Source organism: Quercus suber, unplaced genomic scaffold (assembly GCF_002906115.3).
Source record: "Quercus suber isolate HL8 unplaced genomic scaffold, Cork oak 2.0 scaffold_289, whole genome shotgun sequence".
Lineage (NCBI taxonomy): Eukaryota > Viridiplantae > Streptophyta > Magnoliopsida > Fagales > Fagaceae > Quercus > Quercus suber.
In genome coordinates this window covers 17,660-41,234 of record NW_027069745.1, presented here as the reverse complement: position 1 = coordinate 41,234, position 23,575 = coordinate 17,660, and the positions used below count along the sequence as shown (strand labels likewise).

General features: G+C 37.7%; 1 protein-coding gene across 1 annotated transcript; it reads left to right on the top strand.

Annotated features, from left to right (window-relative positions):
• Positions 1-15,690: 15,690 nt before the first annotated feature.
• On the top strand, positions 15,691-21,581 carry LOC111983965 (protein NRT1/ PTR FAMILY 5.10). The gene is made up of 4 exons (XM_024015608.2): positions 15,691-15,956; positions 16,038-16,255; positions 19,074-19,624; positions 20,488-21,581. Exons 1-4 carry the CDS (start codon positions 15,848-15,850, stop codon positions 21,302-21,304), a joined length of 1,695 nt encoding a protein of 564 aa, XP_023871376.1. The 5' UTR covers positions 15,691-15,847; the 3' UTR covers positions 21,305-21,581.
• Positions 21,582-23,575: the final 1,994 nt, after the last annotated feature.

The window sequence follows — 23,575 nt, the reverse complement described above, 5'->3', positions numbered from 1 at the left end:
AGAGTTAAAAGTTAGCTGAAATAGTACAATGGGATCCATGAATAATATCAAAAATTGTAGTGGGGCCTATGAATAGTAACAAAAATAAGTTGAATAGTAAAATAAGCAGGTTTTTAAATTTGTAGCCAAACGCACAGTTAGGGTCTGTTTGGGATTTGCTTATTTTGCTAAAACTGAAAATTTTTTATTGAAAGTACTGTAAATAATGATAAATATTAGTTGAAATAATATAGTGAAACCTATGAATAGTATCAAAAAGTGCAGTAAGACCTATGAATAGTAACAAAAATAATATGAATAGTAAAATAAATTGACAAAAAATAAGCTAGCTAAACAAACTCTTAAAAGGTAGGTCTTTTCCAGTCACAATGATTTATAAATGAAAAAGAGAAACCCTTGCAAGTTGCAACATGAAATCACATAAGGTTTTCGTTGTATCCCATTGATATGTTCAATCATGTTAAATCCGCATCTTTTTTCTTCTTTTTAAAGCTGTACAATTGTGAAGTTTATGATAGGACATTGTGCAAATTTTTCCTTAGGAAAGATTTTACTTTTCTTTTTTTATTAATTGTTGTTGTAAATTAAGTACAATATTTATGTAAGAAAACGTAAAATCCTAAATTAACAACAATAGGTTAAAGGAGCCAATTTTTAGATTAATTTAATGATGTATAGAGTTAAATAGTTGCAATGAGTCTCATAGTTCAATGACATTACCCATTCTAGCAAATAAGAGAATATGAATTCAAATCTTCCCTCCCTTGCAAATCTTACCTAAACATAGTGGCTTAGAACTACAACTATTTTTTTTTTCCGTTAGCAAGAAATCATTTACAATGAATGTGAGAGAGAATTGATGATATCAATAAGGAATGAAGGGCAGTCATTCATCTAGTTAGGGGTGGCAATTCGTGTTAGTATTGTGTAGAGGTTGAGTATTCAAATACATAGCTCAACCCTATCCAAACCTATTTAAGAATTATGTCAAATCCCCTCAATCCAAACAGAACCTGTAGGGTTCGATTTTTTTACGTAAACCCAAAGACAATTAATTTGTAGAGTATGGGTTGAAGAACTAGAGTTGACAAGGGATTCACAACAAAGGATTATCACTCTTTTTTACTATTCATTGATCAGTTTCCATACATTCCATGGTCTGTAACAAACCCTCTCCCTCTATTATATAGCCACTCTCATCCTCATCTCTACCGTCCACGTGCTCCCCATCCATGGATTTGCTCAAGTACCTGTCACGTCAGGCAGCTTCTTTTCATCTCTGTGTGAGTGGCGGTAGGTTATGGAGCACTGTTCAGAGGTCTTCTCCACATAAATGCGGCCAGAAAAGCTGTTACAGTGCATTGAATACGGTGGCAGCAGCCTTTCCCTCAGATATTTCCTCATCCTTATCGTTCCTGGATATGTTTTGAGCTTATCTTGATCAGGTGGAGTCCTCGNCAAATGCTTGACAACTCATAAGCAGTGCCTAGCACAATTAAACAGATTTGATCACTTCATGCATATCTCCATCTCATTCTCCATGAAAACTTTATACTCATATTGTTTTTTTTTTTTTTTTCGAATTGAAATGTCGAAAACATTAATATCCGTCTAACTTAGTAAAGTGAGATATTGTCTCTTATCTTATTTTAAAGCCAACTTAAGGATATGAAAACACATAAAATAGCAATATATAAAATACTTCAACAACAAATAAGTCTCTTACCAACAAAAAAATGCTTAAGTTTAGGCTGTCTCTTACAAAATATGCGTCACCTGACTGATTCATATGTAAAGTTAAATATACACTATAATATAATATTGGATTGACAAAGTTTGACTACAAAGCCGTCTGAAGCTATTTTTTCCAACCTATTACGTTGCACATTATAAGACTATTAATCTATATTATTTAAACAAATCATGTGAAGATACAAGTCATCACTCTTGGAATAACCCTTTCCTCACAACTGTCAGTGATTTATTTTTAGATGGAACAAGACTTTCTATCTGTGGGAAGCCGAAAGAAGAAAACAAATACATGTCATACCTTCTTACTCTGAAGATGTGTTCATTTAGGCATCTACTCAGGATGGTAATTGCTAGGTTAAGTTTGTATACTAGATGCTTATATATACCAAACTGGCTAGCTTACTTGGGACCTGTACTGCCATAAATCCAATGCTGTATGGAAAGGTTTTGGAACCTCATGGTTTCCAACAAAATTCAGCGATTTTTTTTTCTAAATAACAACAAATATTAAAAAATTTAGTTAGGTGTCACGTTTCAAAAGAATGTAGAAAACTAGCATCTCGAGTGTCTAAAACTCGAGTTCCAAGATAAAAATCGAGTTTTTAAATCTTGATTTGTAAGCGGATAAGTGTGATGTGGAAAAAATCCACGTGGAAATCGAGTTTTAAAGACTCGAGTTCCATAAACGCCGCTATAGGGCTTAAAAACGTCACTATAGGTCTCCCTGAACCTGGTATTGAACACTTATAAAATTTTTTTTGCAGGAAAACGCTGCTATAGGGCTTTAAAACGTCACCATAGGACTTAAAAACGCCACTATATGGGCGATCAAAATAAATTTTTTTTGCATGGAACTCGATTTTCAAAAACTCGAGATCCATGTGGCATTTTCAGTCCAACAACACTCGCAAAGCGAGTCTTTAAGACTCGAGTTTTAATATGGATCTCGAGTTTCTAAAACTCGAGATGCTATTTTTCTTAATTTTTCAAAATTTTGCCTAACTTACTATATACTTGGCCTTTACGTTGTTAGTCTGCCCATTCCTCCAAAATTCAGCATTTTATTTGGAGATTCTGTAATGACTCCCTCCCTACCGAACTCAATCTTTGTAAAAGAAGAGTTTTGGATGACCCATATTGTTCACAATGTGAAGTTTAGATTGTAGGGAATATACACAAAATTCTCAGAAATGTGAAATGCAAAAATAGAAAGAAAAAAAAATGCGCAAAAAAAAAAAATCACACAAAACAATATTTACATGATTTGGCAATTTGCTTATGTACACGGAGTTGCAGTGATTTTACATTTCACAAAGAAAAATACAAGATGCGGCAATACAGTTTTTCTCTCTTTAAATAACACGCCAAAAAACACTAATCTCCAAACAATAGTTTTTTCTATCCTGCGCATGAGATTTATAATTGGCTAAAAAATGAGCCAAAAACGCTCCTGGGCTGTCTCACAATGTACTGTCCAATGGATCCAACCTTATGTCTTTTGGGGAAATTTGCGCAAATTTATTTGACTCTAAAATTGGCTGGTCCACATGGAGTCAATTCTAAAAGTTGATTTTTTCCCAATCGTATACAAGTGATATCTTACCATCCAGAGATGATCTTGTGGTGCCATTTCTACCAAGACTTAGAAATCGCTTCTACTTGAAGAAACTACCTACCGCTTATCCAATTTTCATGAGCCACGGACAATTCACGCGTAAAGATTAAAGAGGGCACCCAAGTTGATTCAAATGGGTTTCACATAATTTGTCCTACAATTCACGCGTAAAGATTAAAGAGGGCACCCAAGTTGATTCAAATGGGTTTCACATAATTTGTCCTATTCTTACGGCATTGCTTTCCGGCCATTCCAACGTCTATTTGGCTCAAATAAGCTGTTGTGGAAAGATCACGATGTCTAATTTCTAAAGCTATCCATTTTTTGTTCCAATTGTCATATTTGAAAAGCTAGATGCTTTAGAAAGTGATGTCAAAATCAATGTTTTTATTCTAAAGTTCCCATTTCAATATTGATAAGGGGAATTTTTAATTGGAAAAATAAAAGTTTATCTCCAAAGACCCGTCAGCTCTATTAAGCATACTGAAGACATCATGTAAGATGAAGCCGTCAGTCTCTAAGCTAAAGACAGCAAGTTGAAGACAATAAGCTGAAGACAGTAAGCTGAAGGTAGTAAGCCAAAGGTAGTAAGCTGAAGAGTAAGCTGAAGAGAGTAAGTTGAAAACGCTAAGCTGAAGACAGTAAGCATAAGAGGAAGCTGATAAGAACAAGCTGAAGAGGGTAAGCAAACCTCCGTCAAGATCCATTAGTAAGTGACAATGTTAGGGAGTCCACGAAACTCACCGCATAGCCGACAAGTTGACCTTAGGCAATGAAAATGGGTAGCCTAATAAAGCTGAAGGGTGCAGGCGAAGCTGAAGACCCTAACGAGGTCGTAGGCGAAGCTGACGACCCTGACGAGGCAGTAGGCGAAACTGACGACCCTGACGAGGTCGTAGGCGAAAATGACTACCCTGACGAGGCAGTAGGCAAAACTAACGACCCTGACGAAGGAGTAGGCAAAGCTAACGACCCTAAAACTGACGGCTCCAATGTATTCTTGACTTGATCACCACGCATGAGTATGTAAGGAAATGTCTTGTATCCCACGCTTAGTGTTAGTCTCCTACAAGGAAATGATTCCGCAATATACGCTCATGAGGATTCCTGTAAGGAAAAGACTTCTAGCTTAAGGAAGAGAGGTCAACCCTCTACTACTATAAAAACCCCAATACCCTCACAAACCAAGGTACGCATAATTGACCACGCTCTAGCACTTTAGAGTTGTGAGAAGTTCTAACTTGACTTTCGAAGGGTATTTGGCCGATACCACACCGGTACTCCTCTTAAGGTCTTCAGCTTTTGTGTTGTGCAGGTACCGTTTCAAGTGTGCGAGAACCGTGTAGCTCACTGGTGATTTTTTTCGGCATCATCAGTTGGTGCCGTCTGTGGGAACGATTTTTAAGACTTGTAAGCCATATTATCGCTTCCCAGACAAAGAGTTACATGGTATTTACTCACTCGATGGCAACCACCAACAACGTTCAAGGAGACGAACCACGCCCAACTGCACTCGAGAGACAGGTGCAAACTCTCATTGCAGCCATGGAACGCCTCACTAAGCAAAACAACGATCTGGAGGAACAGTTACGCCAGAAAAATGCAAGTCACGACACTCAAGAGCAGGACCAAGAAGGCACCAGTGCCGATAGAAGAGAATGAGAAAGGCTGAAGGGCAGTAATGCTCCTAGTAGACCAGAGCGTCAAAATCTGAGCATGCCATCCCTCACGGATGCAACTCAACCACACATTGCCACAGAGATACAGGCAATAAATGAACAAATGGAGGTCATGATGAATGCCCTCAAAGGACGGGTATCCAGCGACCTTAACGATCTGGTAAATCGCATCGACTCGTCGTTCACTGCAGCTGTCAATTCCTTCCATCTACCACATAAATTTCGCATACCGCATATAGACAGTTATGACAGAGTGAAGGAACCTCTAGATCACCTAGAGACCTTCAAGACCTTGATGCACCTTCAAGGGGTAGCGGACGAAATCATGTGTAAGGCTTTCCCTATAACGCTGAAGGGCCCCACAAGGGTATGGTTTAGCCGACTGACGCCGAACTCCATCAGCACTTTCAAAGAGCTAAGTGCTCAATTCACTACACACTTTATTGGGGGACACAGGTATAAGAAGTCCACGGCATGCTTGATGAGTATCAAGTAACGAGAGGACGAGACGCTGAGATCCTACATAACGCGCTTCAATAAGGAAGCGCTATCGATTGACGAAGCCAACGACAAAATACTTGTAGTAGCCTTCACAAATGGGTTGCGAAAGGGTAAGTTTTTGTTTTCACTATACAAAAATGACCCCAAGACCATGTTGGAAGTACTCTACAGGGCCACCAAGTACAAGAATGCTGAAGACGCTCTTCTGACTCGAGAGAAGAGAGAAAGGTAGGAGGATACGAGACAGGACAGAGGGCGGAAGATGGCAAGAACTGGAGACGCTAGACGGACAGAAGCTACACCACCCATGGAACACCAAGTACCTACGGAAGTACTACCAGTAAAAAGGATGGCATGAAGAGTGGCACCTCTTTATTTCTAGTTTACCTTAGTGAATGTTAGTTATACTCCTCAGTTTTCCTATTTACTTTAGTTTTTGCTACAAAGCCCAAAGGGCAGGTCTTCGTTTTCTTTTTAAGAACTACTTTTTTTATGAATGCATGGTTTATTATAATAAGAGGAGTTTATTTAGACATGGCTAAGTCGCCTACGGGTAGATGCATGGCCAAAGTCGCCTATGGGTGGATGGTCACTATGCTAAGTCACCTGCGGGTAGACGTATGGCCAAAGTCGCCTACAAGTGGACGGTCACTAAACTAAGTCACCTACGGGTAGACGCATGGCCAAAGTCGCCTACGGGTGGACAGTCACTACGCTAAGTCACCTACAGGTAGACGGTCACTACGCTAAGCAACCTACGGGTAGACGCATGGTCAAAGTTGCCTACGGGTGAATAGTCATTACGTTAAGTCACTTACGGGTAGACGCATGACCGAAGTCAACTATGGGTAGATGATCACCATACTAAGTCGCCTACAAGTGGACAACCAAAATGGTGACGAGGTACCAACACTGCACCTCAATAAGTCCACAAAGTGGACGACCCTATTAAATCCACAAAGTGGATGACATTGATGAGTCCAAAGTGGACGACCTCACCCTCAAAAATGAATGAACTTATCCACAAAGTGGATGAATGTATGACTTGTCCCACAAGTGGATGAGTCCATCAAGTAAAAGCAAACTGACGCCATTATCCACAAATGGATGGATTCGTGAACAAATTCACCAGTCCACAAAAAGGACGCGTTCAAAGAAGAAGATGGTTTGAAATTGTTAAAAAAGACGTGTCTAAAAGACACCCTAAGCGGATGGATTCGCCTTAAAATTACCAAGTACGAGCGTATCCTAACATACATACAAATGCCAAGGATAGACACACATGCCAAATAAAAAGCAACGGACTTGGTAAGATCGTCACCTTCCTCAAAAATAGTGTTGCCCACAGGTGTTGATTGTAGAGGCTCATCCGAAAACAAAATCGATCAGTTTGCGCCACGTGCTCAAGCATTTAATAAAGGCGGCTCGAGGCATCACACATGAGTGACCTTTCTGACGATGTTAACTCCATAACCCGTTAGCTAAAGCTGACGAGGTTATGGAGTGGGGGGCAACTGATAAGGGGAATTTTTAATTGGAAAATTAAAAGTTTATCTCCAAAGACCTGTCAGCTCTATTATGCATACTAAAGACATTACGCAAGATGAAGCCATCAGTCTCTAAGCTGAAGGCAATAAGCTGAAGGTAGTAAGCTGAAGACAATAAGCTGAAGGTAGTAAGCTGAAGGTAGTAAGCTGAAAACAGTAAGCTGAAGGTAGTAAGCTGAAGGTAGTAAGCTGAAGACAGTAAGCTGAAGGTAGTAAGCTGAAGGTAGTAAACTGAAGGCAGTAAGCTGAAGAGTAAGCTGAAGAGAGTAAGTTGAAAACGGTAAGCTGAAGACAGTAAGCATAAGAGGAATCTGATAAGAACAAGCTGAAGAGGGTAAGCAAACCTTCGTCAGGATCCATTAGTAAGTGACAATGTTAGGGAGTCCATGAAACTCACCGCATAGCCGACAAGTTGACCTTAGGCAATGAAGATGGGTAGCCTAATAAAGCTGAAGGGTGCAGGCGAAGCTGACGACCCTAACGAGGTTGTAGGCAAAGCTGACGACCCTGACGAGGCAATAGGCAAAGCTGACAACCCTGACGAGGTCGTAGGCAAAGCTGACGACCCTGACGAGGCAGTAGGCAAAGCTGACGACCCCGACAAAGGAGTAGGCAAAGCTAACGACCCTAAAGCTGACGGCTCCAATGTATTCTTAACTTGATCACCACGCATGAGTATGTAAGGAAATGTCTTGTATCCCACGCTTAGTGTTAATCTCCTACAAGGAAAGGATTCCACAATATACACTCATGAGGATTCCTATAAGGAAAAGACTTCTAACCCAAGGAAGAGAGGTCAACCTTCTACTACTATAAAAACCCCAATACCCTCACAAACCAAGGTACGTATAATTGACTCCGTTCTAACACTTTAGAGTTGTGAGAAGTTCTAACTTGACCTTCAGAGGGTATTTGGCCGGTACCACACCGGTACTCCTCTCAAGGTCTTCAGCTTTTGGTGTTGTGCAGGTGCTGTTTCAAGTGTGCGAGAACCGTGTGGCTCACTAGTGATTTTTTCGGCATCATCAAATATTTTTGTAAATTGATTTTGTTTTGATTGGATTTTTTGCTATCCAATCATGCAAAACTGAAATTCATGTGCTAGATATTTCCAACGATTCCTTAATTGGGCCAATCGGTGGTTATTTGATTATAATTCAATCAAGATTTAATCAAAATCAAGCTTATGAACTCGTCTCAAAATTGGCCAAGTGTTATGCACTTTTTTACTTTTTTTTGCATTATATTGCTCATTTTAAGTCCGATTCAGGCCCGTAAGTAGTTATTTTAAAGGGAATTCAAACATATACAATATAGGCTCGAATTTATCGCAATCAAATGGTTGAAGTTTTGGTCAAATTAATGTCAAACCAAGGTTAATTGTGGTTAAACTTGTGAAACATGTTTGGAAATATGTATTTTGATGTAGAATGATGAAATTTTGACTTTGATCATCAATCAACTTGGTCAATAAAGGGATTTGGTCAATTTAGTTGTTGAATCATATAATTGGTCAATCCAACATTTGATCGGGACAAATTAAGTCATTTTCAACATTCCTATGATCACAATGTGAACATACAATTTTTGACATTTCTAAAGTAAATTAAAATTTTGTATGTAAAAAAAAAAGGCGAACAAAATACGATAGTGACATATGATACTTTACAAAACCCTAAAGAGAGAGAGAGAGAGAGAGAGAGAGAGAGAGAGAGAGAGAGAGAGAGAGAGAGATGTGAATCCATGTTTGTGCGAGATAATAATCTTTGAATGAAGATGGAAATTTTATTTGCTATTGCTTACGAAAACTAACATTAAGTGCCTGGAGGTTAAAGAGAAAAGGCATGGGTTCAAATTGTCAAGGCAATATATTATTTAGGGCATGTTTGGTTCAGCCATCATTATAACTCAGTTCAACTGTCTTCTTCCCTTACCAGTGTGACTCTACACAAAGAACATGAAACCTACACCTAATCCCAGCTCCATCACCACCACCATCGACAAACTCAAAATCCACCACCATCAACACCACCAACAGCCACACAAAAAATCCAAAATAATGCACAAGAAACCCATAACCACAACCAAAAATCCAAACCCACCAACTATCCTTAACCACAACCACAACCTCCCACAAAAAATCCAAACGAATGCACCAGCAACCTCCACCATAGCCCAAGCCTCAACAACCACAACCAAAAATCGAAACCCACGAACACACAAAAGCAAAGGAAACCTAAACCACAAACATAGCAAACCCAAGCTCAGAATTCTTAGATCAGAGACTCAAGTCATAAAATTAGACACAAGGACAAACTGATCTGGCAAAGGGGAGGAGAAAGAGAGAGAGAGAAAACGATCACCCAAACTCAAGAGATAGAAACTGATCCGGCAAAGGGAGGAGAGAGAGAGAGAACGAAGGCCCAATTTAGCCTGAGCTTAAGCCGATCTGATGATGGCTTGTGGTTGTGGCTTGTGGTAGCGATGACTGGTGGTCTGTAGAGGAGCAATGGAGGTCCAGTGAGGAAAGAGATCTTTGGTAAAAGAAAATATGAAGAAGGAGAAGAAAGAGAGCGGGTTGGAGTGGAGAGAAGGCCAAATTGATTTTTGGAGAGAGAATGTATGTGATAGGACAATTCATAAGGGTGAGTCCTATTATTAGATTAATTTTACAAAAATACCACTAAAAAATTCAATTCTCATCACTTGAAAACATCAAAAAATTGTTTTTAATTTCCATAACTTAGTGTGTGTTTAGATACCAACGAAAAATTAAAATTATTTTACTATTCAGCTTATTTTTGTTACTATTCATGAGTCTCACTGCACTTTTTGATACTATTTATGAGTCTCACTATACTATTTCAATTAACTTTTACCTTTATTTACAGTACTTTTAGCAATAAGTTTTCAGTTTCAGCAAAATAAACGGTATTCAAACAAATCTTCAAACTCAATTTTTTTAGTATTGAGTTATAAAAATTAAATTAAGAAACTGATAAAAAAAAAAAAAAGTTCGTGTGGGCCACAAAATTTAGAAAGTGAGTGATAAAATCCCATCAACCAAACACGCTCTAATCCAAAAAAGGACAAAAACAAAAAAATTGGAAGTTACATAATTATATGAATTTATGATGTACGAAAACACAATATCATTATCTTGGTTTCAATCCAGCCATTATTGATCTATGTTAAAACAGCTCAACAAAATGCTTCATTGCATCAAGGAGAAATCCATCTTGCTAATCAAATCAGCTCACAACTTCAAGTTGATTAAGGCATTGATCAAACAGTTGCTATGGTTATGATTGAAGCAATGCCTCACCATGATCAAGTACTGGACTCAATGCAGTAGATGACGCCACGTATGCAAGGATATTGGGAAGATGATTGAACATGTGAGCATGAGCTGGAATGTAGCTGCAACAGATTTTCCTTTATTTTAGGAAGTTAGTTATTTGACAGTTATACTTAATTGCTCTTAGTCTCTATATATAAGTATAAAATCAGGGCTTGTAAATCATTCGGTTGTATTCATTCAATCTTTGATCAATAAAGGTTCAATTTCTATTTAGATTGAGAGTACAAACCTTGTTATGGTATCAGAGCTTCAAGGTCCTGCAATGGCGTCCAATGAAGTAAACAATCAATCCACTTGTACATCCCCTGAGCCTGTCAATGATTAATCCATGCGCACAAACTCGAATTCACCAAATAATTCAGCCTCTGTTGCTCCTAATCCCTATTTCTTAAATTCCAATGAGAATCCAGGGAACATTCTCATTACACAGCCTTTGTTAGGAATGAGGAATTACCAATCCTGGTCAAAAGCTATAGTGCTTGCCCTCACTACGAAGAAGAAGATAGGTTTTGTAAATGGAAAGATTGAGAAACCAAATCTTGAATAAGCTCTACATGAAGATTGGGAGAGCTGCAATACTATGGTGCTCTCATGGATGATTAATTCTATGCATGTGGATGTCTCAAGCAATATCATGTATTGTGAAATAGCAAGGGAGATGTGGATTGAACTTCAGAATGTGTTCTCACAAGGAAATGGACCTAAAATCTACAATTTGCAAACTGAGATATCTCAAATCCTTCAAAATCAAATGTCTGTGACTGAGTTTTATACCAAATTCAAGCGATTATGGGATCAATTGCTGAATTATGAACCAATGCTAGAATGCTCATGTGGTGCTATGAAGACTTTGAATAATTCTCATAGTAAGGCTTATGTGATGAGATTTCTGATGGGACTAAATGATAGTTTTGACATTGTTCGAAGCCAAATTCTTATGATGGATCCTTTCCCCTCAATGAGCAAAGTCTATTCACTAATCTTACAAGAGGAATCTCACAAGAGTGCTGGTCATGGAGTTTCAGGTTCTTCTCAGTCAGATACAATGGCGATGTATGCAAATTCCAAGGGAAGCTTCAAAGGAAATGGGAGAAAGGAAAGGCCTTTCTGTACTCACTGTAATATGGCAGGGCATACTATTGAGAAATGCTACAAATTGCACGGCTATCCACTTGGTTACAAGCCAAAAGGCAAGCCAATAGCCAATGCAAATCAAGCATCTTTCAATTCTGGAGATGGTGCCTTGGTTGCTGGAAATCAGTGTCCCATTTCTAAAGCACAATGTGAAAAATTGCTAGCCACTGGGACAGGGACTGCTCTAGGTGATACACATCATGCTGCAAATACAAGCTTTTCTTGTATGGCTACTAGTGCAGGAGGAGTCTCTGGTGAGAATTCTGGATCAATAGAATCTTCTTCACAGTCACAGGTCAATCCCTATCCTGTTTTCAATCCCACACTCATGTCAGGTAATCACTCCAATTATTTCCTTCATCCTTCTTTTCAGCATTCCATTTTTTCTGCTAGAAAAGTTGATAGGACTGCGTTCAATGGATCTGATTGGGTAATTGATACAGGAGCCACAAATCATATGGTGCATTCTGTGTCTCGTTTTACCTCTATTACCGCTGTCTTAAACACATTTGTTAATCTTCCAAATGGAGAGTCAGCCTTAGTTACACACATAGGAACTGTTAAAATTTCAACAAAACTTGTTCTTTACAATGTTTTGTGTGTTCCTTCATTCACTTTCAATCTTCTCTCTGTCAGTAAATTGGCTAAGTCCATTTCTTGCTGTCTTATGTTCTTTGGAACTCTTTGCTTCATTCAGGATATGGCTCATTGGAGCACAATTGGTTTGGGTAAGGAGTACAACGGATTATATTTGCTAGAACAGAACAGCTCAGCTTCATCAAGTTGTTCTACTGATTTTAATTCTGTCAATAATGTTCATGCTGTCAATAATGTTCATGTGCAGCCACATGTTTGGCATTTCAGATTAGGACATTTGTCAAATGCTAAATTGACATTGTTAAAACATAATGATGTACCTTTTTTCAATGTTAATAAAATGGTTGATTGTGAAATTTGCCCTTTAGCTAAGCAAAAGAGATTACCTTTCACTTCTAGTTCTCACATCTCTAGTCATTGTTTTGATTTGATTCACTGTGACTTGTGGGGACCTTTTTCAACTTCTACCATTGATGGCTGCAAATATTTTTTAACCATTGTTGATGATTGTTCAAGATGTACTTGGGTTTATCTACTCAAACATAAATCCCAAACCCAAGCCATCTTGGAACAATTTTGCATCATGGAAGAAACACAATTTTCAAGGAAGGTTAAATGCATTAGAACATATAATGGGATTGAATTCATCATGTCTACCTTATTTTCAAAAAGGGGCATCTTGCATCACCTAAGTTGTGTTGAAACCCCTCAACAAAATGCAATAGTTGAGAGGAAACATCAACACCTCTTAAATGTTGCAAGAGCACTTAGATTTCAATCCAACTTACCTTTGCATTTGTGGGGGCATTGCATTCTTACTGCCACTTACTTGATAAATAGAACTCCATCTTCAGTTTTAGGTCATAAAACTCCTTTTGAAGTTCTTTTTGGTTAAGTCCCATCTTACTCTCATTTGAGAGTCTTTGGGTGCCTATGTTATGCCTCTACCCTCTCTCATAATAGAACTAAATTTGATCCAAGAGCATCTAAATGTGTTTTTTTGGGTTATCCTATTGGGGTTAAAGGTTATAGGGTAATGAATTTGTCTACCAAAACCATTTTTGTTTCTAGAGATGTGTATTTTCATGAAAATAAATTTCCTTTTGCTAATGATGTACAAGACCTTTCTAATCCTTTTGATGCTGAGGATGTTGCTTCTGTTTTTGCTATAGATTCGTTTGTCACTCCTATCAGCATACCAGATGTTCCTATTGAGTCTTGTCCTCCTTGTAATCCTTTGGTTTCATCTTCCCAACCTTCTTCCACTTCTTCACTCAGTCCTAATCCTCCTTGTGCACCTCTGGTTGCCTCTAACTCCATTGATACTGCTATTTCTGTCCCTAACATTCCTAGTGTAGATCCTCCACCAACCAGAAAGTCCACCAGAGCTCACAAAACTCCAGTATACTTACAGGACTATGCTTGCAATTCAGCTACCATTTCACCTTCAGCTGGTTCTTCTCATGACTCAGGGACTCCTTATGACATTGCAGATTGTCTCAATTACTGTCATTTGGATCCAAATTATCAGTCCTATCTCATGACTGTCAGTCATGGTCCTCAAGCACCTCAATACTTCTATCAGGCTGTTGCAGATCCCCTTTGGAGGGAGGCTATGGATAAGGAAATCCAAGCCTTAGAACACACTCACACTTGGGTGATTACCCCTTTACCACTAGGAAAAAGACCCATTGGATGTAAATGGGTCTATAGAGTGAAGCTCAATCCTAATGGCACTATGGAGAGGTACAAAGCAAGGTTGGTAGCTAAAGGGTACACTCAAAGGGAAGGGCTGGATTTCTTGGAGACTTTTAGTCCTGTTGCTAAGACTGTATCTGTGAGGGTTTTGATTGCCCTTGCTTCAGCCAAAGGCTGGCCTTTGCACCAGCTAGACATAAACAATGCATTTCTCTATGGTGATATTGATGAAGAGGTCTACATGGATTTGCTTCCTGGTTTTCACAATAAGGGGGAGCCTCTTAATTCCACTTCCACTTCCACTCCTTTAGTATGCAAGTTGGTGAAGTCTTTGTATGGTCTTAAACAAGCTTCAAGGCAATGGAATGCCAAGCTTTCTGCCACCATTATGCAGCTTGGTTTCAAACAATCTCAGGCAGATCATTCCTTGTTTGTCCATGCTAATGGTTCTTCTTTCACAGCATTATTAGTGTATGTAGACGATATGATAATTACAGGAAATGATCCAGCTTGTGTTGCCAAGCTGAAATCCTTATTAGACCAGAATTTTAGAATCAAAGACCTTGGATCACTCAAATACTTTTTGGGTTTGGAGATTGCAAGAAGTGCTAAAGGTATTAGCATTAACCAACGCAAATATGCTCTTGAGGTTTTACAAGAGGCAGGAATGCTTGGTTGCAAACCTGTCAAGTCACCAATGGAGCAACAACTGAAGCTATCCAAGATAGATGGGGAGTTACTTTAAGATGTAGGGCAGTACAGGAGGTTGATAGGGAAGTTGATGTACTTAACCTTGAGTAGACCTAATATAGCCTATGCAGTCCACAGACTTAGTTAGTTTTTGGCTCAACCTCGGATTCCACACATGAAGGCAGCTACTAGAATTCTTCAATACATCAAGAGCACACCAAGACAAGGAGTATTCTTCCCTGTTGACTCAGACCTGCAGCTAAAGGCATTTTGTGATGCGGATTGGGCAGGCTGCCCTGACACAAGAAAATCCTTAACGGGTTACTGTGTTTTCTTAGGAGAATCTTTAATTTCATGGAGTTCTAAGAAGTAGGACATAGTGTCCAGATCTTCTGCCGAAGCAGAGTACAGATCCATGGCCACCACCACATGTGAAGTTGCTTGGTTGCTCTACTTGTTAAGGGACTTGCATATACCACATGAGAGACCAGTGCTGATGTACTGTGATAACCCGACAGCTATACATATCTCTGCAAATCCTGTATTCCATGAGAGATCAAAACATATAGAAGCAGACTGTCACTTAGTCAGAAACAGAGTTTTGGATGGAACCATCAAGATGTTTTATGTCTCTTCAAGGAATCAATTGGCAGATATATTCACAAAAGCACTTGGTGTTGACCAATTTTCCAAATTGTTAGCAAAGCTGGGAGTTATTAACATTTTCACTTAGAAAATACAGTACCCCAGAATATCAAAAGCATAATCAAGAAACAAGAGCTTTGCTCTTGAGGGGGAGTGTTAAAATAGCTCAGCAAAATGCTTCATTGCATCAAGGAGAAATCCATCTTGCTAATCAAATCAGCTCACAACTTCAAGTTGATCAAGGCATTGATCAAACAGATGCTATGGTTATGATTGAAGCAATGCCTCACCATGATCAAGTACTGGACTCAATGCAGTAGATGATACCACGTATGCAAGGATATTGGGAAGATGATTGAACACGTGAGCATGAGCCGGAATGTAGCTGCAACAGATTTTCCTTTATTTTAGGAAGTTAGTTATTTGACAATTATACTTAATTGCTCTTAGTCTCTGTATATAAGTATAGAATCAGGGCTTGTAAATCATTCGGTTGTATTCATTCAATCTTTGATCAATAAAGGTTCAGTTTCTATTTAGATTGAGAGTACAAAACTTGTTAATCTAAGATTCTTTTACAACTCAGAAGTGGTAGGAAAGTCCAAAGAAAGAAAGACAAAGTATCACCATGGACACCCCACCTCTGATAGACACCGTGGATGGCGTCGTAGACCACAAAGGCCGCCCAGTCCTCCGATCCAACAAAGGCGGCTGGAGGTCCGCATATTTCATCATAGGTAACAATACCCCACTAATTTTTTGCTGAGAGAAGAGAGTGTGATTTTTTGTTTAAGTATATTAGTGATGTATATGAATAGGTGTGGAAGTGGCTGAGAGGTTCGCGTACTATGGGATAAGCTCGAACCTGATAACGTATTTGACTGGACCGCTGGGTCAGTCAACGGCCACTGCGGCGGAGAACGTGAACATATGGTCCGGCACCGCCACGTTGCTTCCTCTTTTGGGAGCTCTCGTGGCTGATTCTTTTCTGGGTCGCTACCGCACCATTGTCATTGCTTCTCTTATCTACATCCTCGTATGTGTCAATTTCCTTTTATACCTACCTTGTGCTTTGCTTTGATCTCACTCTGCTACCATCCAATTAAATACACTGCTTCTGCTTTAATGTCTTGTACATCACCAACTTATTCTTTTGTGCTCAGGAATTTATTATTCATTCAACTAAATTAAGTAATAGGTTTTTTTTTTTTTTGGTTCGGGTAACATCGACCTGGCTTGTGGCCAAAATTGGATGGGTGGTAATAATCCTGGTGGGTTTAGTGCACCAGAACACTTGACCAAATCTTTCCTTTGGGTAACATTTATTGAAGTAATAGCATTCAGTTTTCTGACCCCAAAAAAAAAAAAAAGCATTTGTTTAGCGTAATGTTTCATTGCATTGTAATGTTTAATTCTTAGAATCTTAAATTTATGGAATCTTATTATAACAATATAACGTTTGCTTCAATTTACCAAAAAAAAGTTTGCTTCATTTAGTTACTTTCTCATCACATTTCATTTGAATTTACCACACATTGTAACCCAGCTTGTGCCCTTGGATGCAAGCTTAAAAACAAATACCACGTGTCACAAAATCACTAGGCCACACCACAAATTACACAAACAAATTACAGAAATATTACCAAATTGTCCTTCTCCCAAAACAATGGATTTGTATCTTCAAGAAGAAAAACTTCACAAACGTAAAATTGGAAAAATTCTTAGGTAGTCCTGGAGTATAGTGAAATGGTACTCCCTCCTCTCACATTCATGATAGACTCCACCATGGATTTAATGAGTGGACCCCATCATGAATGTGAGAAGAATGAACACTATTCTCCGTATTCTAGGAGTACCTAAAAATTACTCATAAAACTGTGTATGGGAGACTGACCCACATGTGGGATAACGACAACTCCCAACCCTATAGCTATAGATTATGTTTTGGTTTGTGAAACTTGTCCCCCTTGAAAGAGCAAGTTAAACCCCTCCTCACCCCCTAATCTAATGCCTAAAATACATTTAAACATGTTTAACATCTCCAATATGGATATGGATCTTCTAAATTTCAAGTGAAATGGACAATTAGACCACGATTTAAAGTTGAATAAACTTAGGGTCTAGCTTGTAGGGATATATATGTAATGGGATTCAAATAGGCTAAAGCTATTTTGAACACAAATGTTACTCCAAATTGATTAATTGGGATTTTTTTTTTCTTGTCTATAGCCTATTTTGCCTTGAATGAGAATCTTGCAGAAAAGTTGATAAAAAAATTTCGAATATTAATTTCTTGGTCACTCAATTTGGTCCCTCAATTATTAATTATGTTAATATAGTCCCTCAACTTTCAATATAAATTTGATCTTTAGTTCTTCTCTACCTTTTAAGTTTTTACAAAATTAGTTAATGTGGCAAATTGAGCACAAATTATTATAGAAAATGAAAAAATTTCAAAAATCAAGTCACTTTCAACTACTAATTCTGTTAAAAGATAAATAGGTGGGAGACTAATTGATGACATTATCCTAGATTTGAAGGTTGTGAGACTAATTTTGTTTATTCTTTTTTATTTTATTTTTGTTTTGTTGATAGATATGGTAGAGTTAGTTGAGGGACTAATTGACACAATTTATGGTTGAGAGATCAAATTGAACCTTGTCAAATAATTAACTTTTCTTTATCTTGTTAATGAGTGTCCTAAGGGCACAAGTTAAAGATTAATAAATGATCAATTATGAGCTATAATACACACTTTTCAAAAAATGAAATACACATGTTAATGATTCATTGGTTTACACGCACAAATTTATGGTGGTTGTGTGTGTTTTTTCCATGCGTATAGTTTGACTTTATTTTTTGAAAAATGTATTAAAAAAAATTATTTAATAAAGCATAAAGTATGTTTTAACCACAGCTCTTAGAGGCATTTGTTAATTCCCATATATGGCATCTTATATGGTAGTATGGTATGGAAAATTTTTAGGTACTCTTAGAGCATGGAAAAATGATACTTCTTCCTCTCACATTTATAGTGGACCCCATCATGAATGTAAGAAGAGGGAACACCGTTCTCTCTGCTCCAAGAGTACCTAAGAATTACTCGTATGGTACAATGTTGACTGTCATGTGAGCATTCATACAAGCATTAATACAAGGTATGAATGCTCTTAAGATAGTCAACATTGTATATAAGTCCGTGGAAAGGTCCCATAATCCACTATTGTTGAAGGCTTAATATAGATTAAGAAAAAATTTTGGTTAGGAATTCCAATTGTCTTTCAGTGCTTGATGCTGCTAAGTCCAAGCAACTCTACATGGTGAAGCCTAGGGATTAGAATACTGTGGGTGGTGAAGCTTAGGGTTAATATATTTTTCTTGTTTATTTCATAAAAGTGTTCCCTTTGAAACTTTGTCCTGTATCAATTCTGATCCGGCTAAATGTGACAAATGACAGCAACCCAGCAATTCTGCAAACTCTTCCCCTTCAATTTCCTCACAACCGAAGCAAGCTTATCATCCGAAGAACCAACTGCCTATTAAATAAACACCACCTCAAAGCTTCCATCCGTATTCCATAACCTGTTAGAGAAAGTACTCAAAAATATGTAGTCAGGAGTTTCAAGCTACTACTACAGAAACACACAACATATCCCCTTTATAAACCCCAGCCAGCCAGCTTATCTCTGGTAGTCTAGCTATTTAATGTGTTATCCCTATAAATAAAAGACATGTTGAACCTTAATTTATACTTTATCTTGACTTTGAAGAAATGCCTTATTCAGCATTGTGTTTTAAGCTTCTGTCATATTTTTCTGATAATAATCTTTGACTTGGATTGGGATGAATCACAGGGACTAGGCTTGTTGACTCTGTCGGCTATGCTTCCTTCTCTACGCAGCACTTATGATTATATAGGCACCAACAATATCATCTTCCATTCTACTCGTCAGCTCCAAGTAATCTTATTCTTCTTTTCTCTATATCTAGTCGCAGTTGGTCAAGGTGGACACAAGCCTTGTGTTCAGGCTTTTGGAGCTGATCAGTTTGATGGACTGGATCCTGAGGAGTGCAAAGCCAAAAGCTCATTCTTCAACTGGTGGTATTTTGGTGTATGTGGGGGTGGTGCTGTAACAATTTTGGTCTTGTGCTATATACAAGAAAACCTTAGTTGGGGTCTGGGATTTGGAATCCCTTGTATTCTGATGGTTGTTGCATTGGGTGTTTTCCTGCTTGGTACCAGGACTTATCGATATAGTGTTAAAGGGGATGAGAAAAGCCCATTTCGGAGGATTGGTCAAGTGTTTGTTGCTGCAGTTAAAAATTGGCGGATTGCCCCTTTGGCAATAACTATTGAAGAGAAAGCTCATGCAACCCTGCCACACCATAGCTCTGAACAATTCAAGTAAGATTTGCATTTTATCATATGCTGATAAATTAAGAGGAAAAGAGAAAAGCAGCAATATAGGCCCAGTAACAAATTATGGTACATTTGAAGTCTAAGATAAGCTTTTATTTTAGTATACTCAGAATGTCCTTAACAATTTCAAAACTTGGTAATAGTAAAATTAATTTTTTCAAGTTCTCATGAGGCTTCTAAAAAGGACTCTTTTGTGCTTTTATAGGATTTCATTGAGAGTCAGTCATTGTCCTTGACATTCCTTCATAATAAGAGACCAAAAAATAAAAATAAAAATAAAAGAAGAAGAAAAAGAAAAAATGGGGGGGGGGGGGGGAGGGGGAGGTGCTACAAACCCTGCAAAGTGAGAGTTTTGTGCATTGGTACAACGTTTTATAGTTTATATTATCATATATATCCAGTTATTCGAATTTATCATTTGGGAGGTGGACAACACACTGTACCTGTAGCATACATATAATGCATATTGACCTGATTCTCCACATGCATTACCATGGGACTTTAGATAATTCCTTATAAAATGGTTACTCTGGAAGTTTACAACTATGCATTGATGTTATGTGGCTACTCACTAACCTAAAATTACATATACCACCTGACATTGGTTCCATATTAGAGAGTTCTTACATCTTTGAAGGATACAACTTTTTAGCATGACACAAGGAACTTCTATTATATTAAATATGAACAATAAGATTGCCATACTGTGATTTGCAGCTACTGGACAAGTCTTCCTCTTCTTTTCGATGAGTTAATGGAAGTTGACTTGCTAAAAAAACTTTTAATTGGTTATTTAGATTAGATAACGAGCCCACTTATGGAGCCATTTGGATCCTCCAATTTGGCAGGTTTCTCAACAAAGCCTTGCTGTCCCCAGATGGTTTGAATGAAGAAGGCAAGGTCTGTGCTGTCAGTGAGGTTGAAGAGGCAAAGGCTGTTCTTAGGCTTGTTCCAATATGGGTTACAAGCTTGGGATATGCTGTTGTGTATGCTCAGATCTCAACTTTTTTTACCAAGCAAGGCGCTACCATGGACAGAACAATTTTTTCAGGCTTTGAGATACCGGCTGCTTCACTACAGTCCTTTGTCGGCCTGTCCATTATTCTCGTCATTCCCATATATGATCGCATCTTTGTTCCTATAGCAAGAGCTTTTACTAGAAAGCCCTCAGGAATCACGATGTTGCAGAGAATTGGAACTGGGATGCTTTTCTCTGCCTTGTGCATGATAGTTGCAGCTCTAGTTGAAATGAAAAGGCTGAAAACTGCTGAAGAGTATAAGCTGGTTGATATGCCAGGTGTGACTATTCCAATGAGTGTGTGGTGGCTGCTTCCTCAATATATCCTGTCAGGAATTGCTGATGTTTTCACCATGGTTGGTCTACAAGAATTCTTCTATGATCAGGTCCCAATTGAATTAAGGAGTGTAGGTCTTGCCCTCTACCTTAGTATTTTTGGCGTGGGGAGCTTTATAAGCAGCTTTCTTGTCTCTGTCATTGAGGAAGTTACTGGCAGGGATGGCAAAGATAGTTGGTTTGCTGATAATCTTAATCGTGCACATCTTGATTACTTTTATTGGCTACTTGTAGGACTCAGTGCTGTAATATTGGCTGCATATGTATATTTTGCAAGATCTTACATTTATAATAGGCAAAGTACATCATAGCCGTACAGTCATCTTCAGGGGCATAGCCAGGAATTTTTACATGGGGCACCGATTCGAACCATGAATGTTGAAATCGACGACGATGAGTATCATCATTGTATGGATAGTCTATATTTTTAAGTTGATATGGACCTTCTATGAAATAAGCTCGTCGGATTTCATTTTGTTTGTTGATAGGAAATTTACATATTTGTTTACATGATCCTGGATCACGATCTATCTCTTCAGATTGAATTCTTGACCATTTGGAGGGGTCAAGGTGTTCATCAGGTATTGAAGTATCAACATTTGTTTTTACAGCCACAGATGTCCTAATTTCTGAATTGCTAACATATTTTTTCTTAAAAAATGCATCAATTGTTTTTCATTTGCTCATAATTCTTTTAACTTTAAGAATATGACTCAAAAATTAACCTGAAAAGAAGTTTAAAAAAAATAAAATTTTAATTAGAAATTTTTACTTAGTTATATGGATGTTATTCATACTCAAGAAAAAACAAAATTTCCACTATAATTTAAACATACAACCCATTTTTAATATGCCTTTAATTAATAATAACCCCTCAAATAAAAACAAAAATTAAACACACAAGTATTGGTATATAACATAAACCAAACAATTTAATAACACCTACAGCCACATCAACAACCACATGATATCTAACTAATCAAAAATAGGTAATAAATCAAAACAATTTTACCTTAAAAACTTTGTCTTCACAAAATGCAAAGATGGGTCACCCGTGTGGTAATGCCTACTGCCTCTGCCTGACTACCTCAAACTTTAAATCTTTCCTTCAAGACTCATTACAAACAATCTTCCCATTCCTTCAATCATGTATTTCTCTAAAAATCTATGAAAATATAAAGAGCATGTGAATATTTAGGTGTAGATAGTTTAGAAAAAAAAAAAAAAAAAAAAGATACTAAAAAGAGATGAATGTCTAATGCTTAAGAAAGAGAAGAAAACTCACCAGTCACCAAGTAGTCACCAAGTTCCAAAGCTAAAGCTGATGAATAAAGAAAAAATTGTTCAGGATTTTTTTTTTCCCCCCTCGAACTATGAGTATAGAGGACTGGAGTTTTGGGGGTTGGTAGGTAGGCAACGGTACCAGTGCAAATGAAAGTGTATCAAAGAAGACAAAACAAAAAAATAAGAAGTAAAGAAAGGGATTCTATGGATCAGTGGGCGGATTTTTTAAGATGAAGAGAAAGTGAAGTTTTGTTTTTAGTGTTTGGACTTGAGCAGGCCAGCTTATTTTATTTAGAGTACATAAGGTGATAAGGCCTAAAACTAAAGTTGGGCTTGGGAAAATATTTGAATTGAGCTTTGGAGAATAATTGAGAATTGGGCATGGGGGGCCGACTGTCCAATATTGGGGGGCCCAATTTTTTTTTTTTCTACCTACTCTAATGAAAAAAAAAAATAGAAATTGCAGGGGCCGGGGCCCCCCCAAGCCACTATGTGGCTCTGCCCCTGGTCATCTTACGTTCACTTCAATTTGTCGTAAGCTGTAAGCAAATATGGGAGGGCTAATACATAAAAGTGAAGTGTGCTCTCATAATGTTGCCGTATAATCATTATACATGGTAAGCAGCATATGGGATGTGAGGTTTGTCTAGACTAGTGTTGAGCCAAGTATATCTATTTGCAATATTTTATTCTTTTTCTAAATGTATTTGTAATATACTGCATAATCATCTATATCTATATACATCTAAAGAGTGAAGCGTAGTATTTATTGTTTCTACGTTCCAATTAAGCCACATCAGCACCATGTCATCATTTATTTTCTTATTTTATTTTTTATTTTTAGATTTATTGGTTGACATTTATTAATCACTTTTTTAAATTCAAGTGTTACTCTTTCTCCTATCTCCAATTCTATCATGTGTCTCTCCATTAACCTAAACTCTTCAAATGTCGCTATTATATGGAATTCTGATAGTTACCAATAGATTACAATCTCCTCTATCTATTGTAACTTCTTCCATTTATTAGGTATGATATGGCAATGTCCTTAGATTCAAGTGTTACTTTATCTCCAGTTTTATCATGTCTCTTCATTAACTCAAACTCTTCAAATGCCACTATTATATGGAATTCTGATAGTAATCAATAGATTTCAACCTCCTCACCTCCTCTATTTGTTGTAACTTCTTCCATTTATTAGGCATGATATGACAAATAATGCGATGTGGCGAACAATTATGGATACGTGTCAATCTTTTAAGCATTTGTCAACAATAAGCACTATAAGTTCCACCATT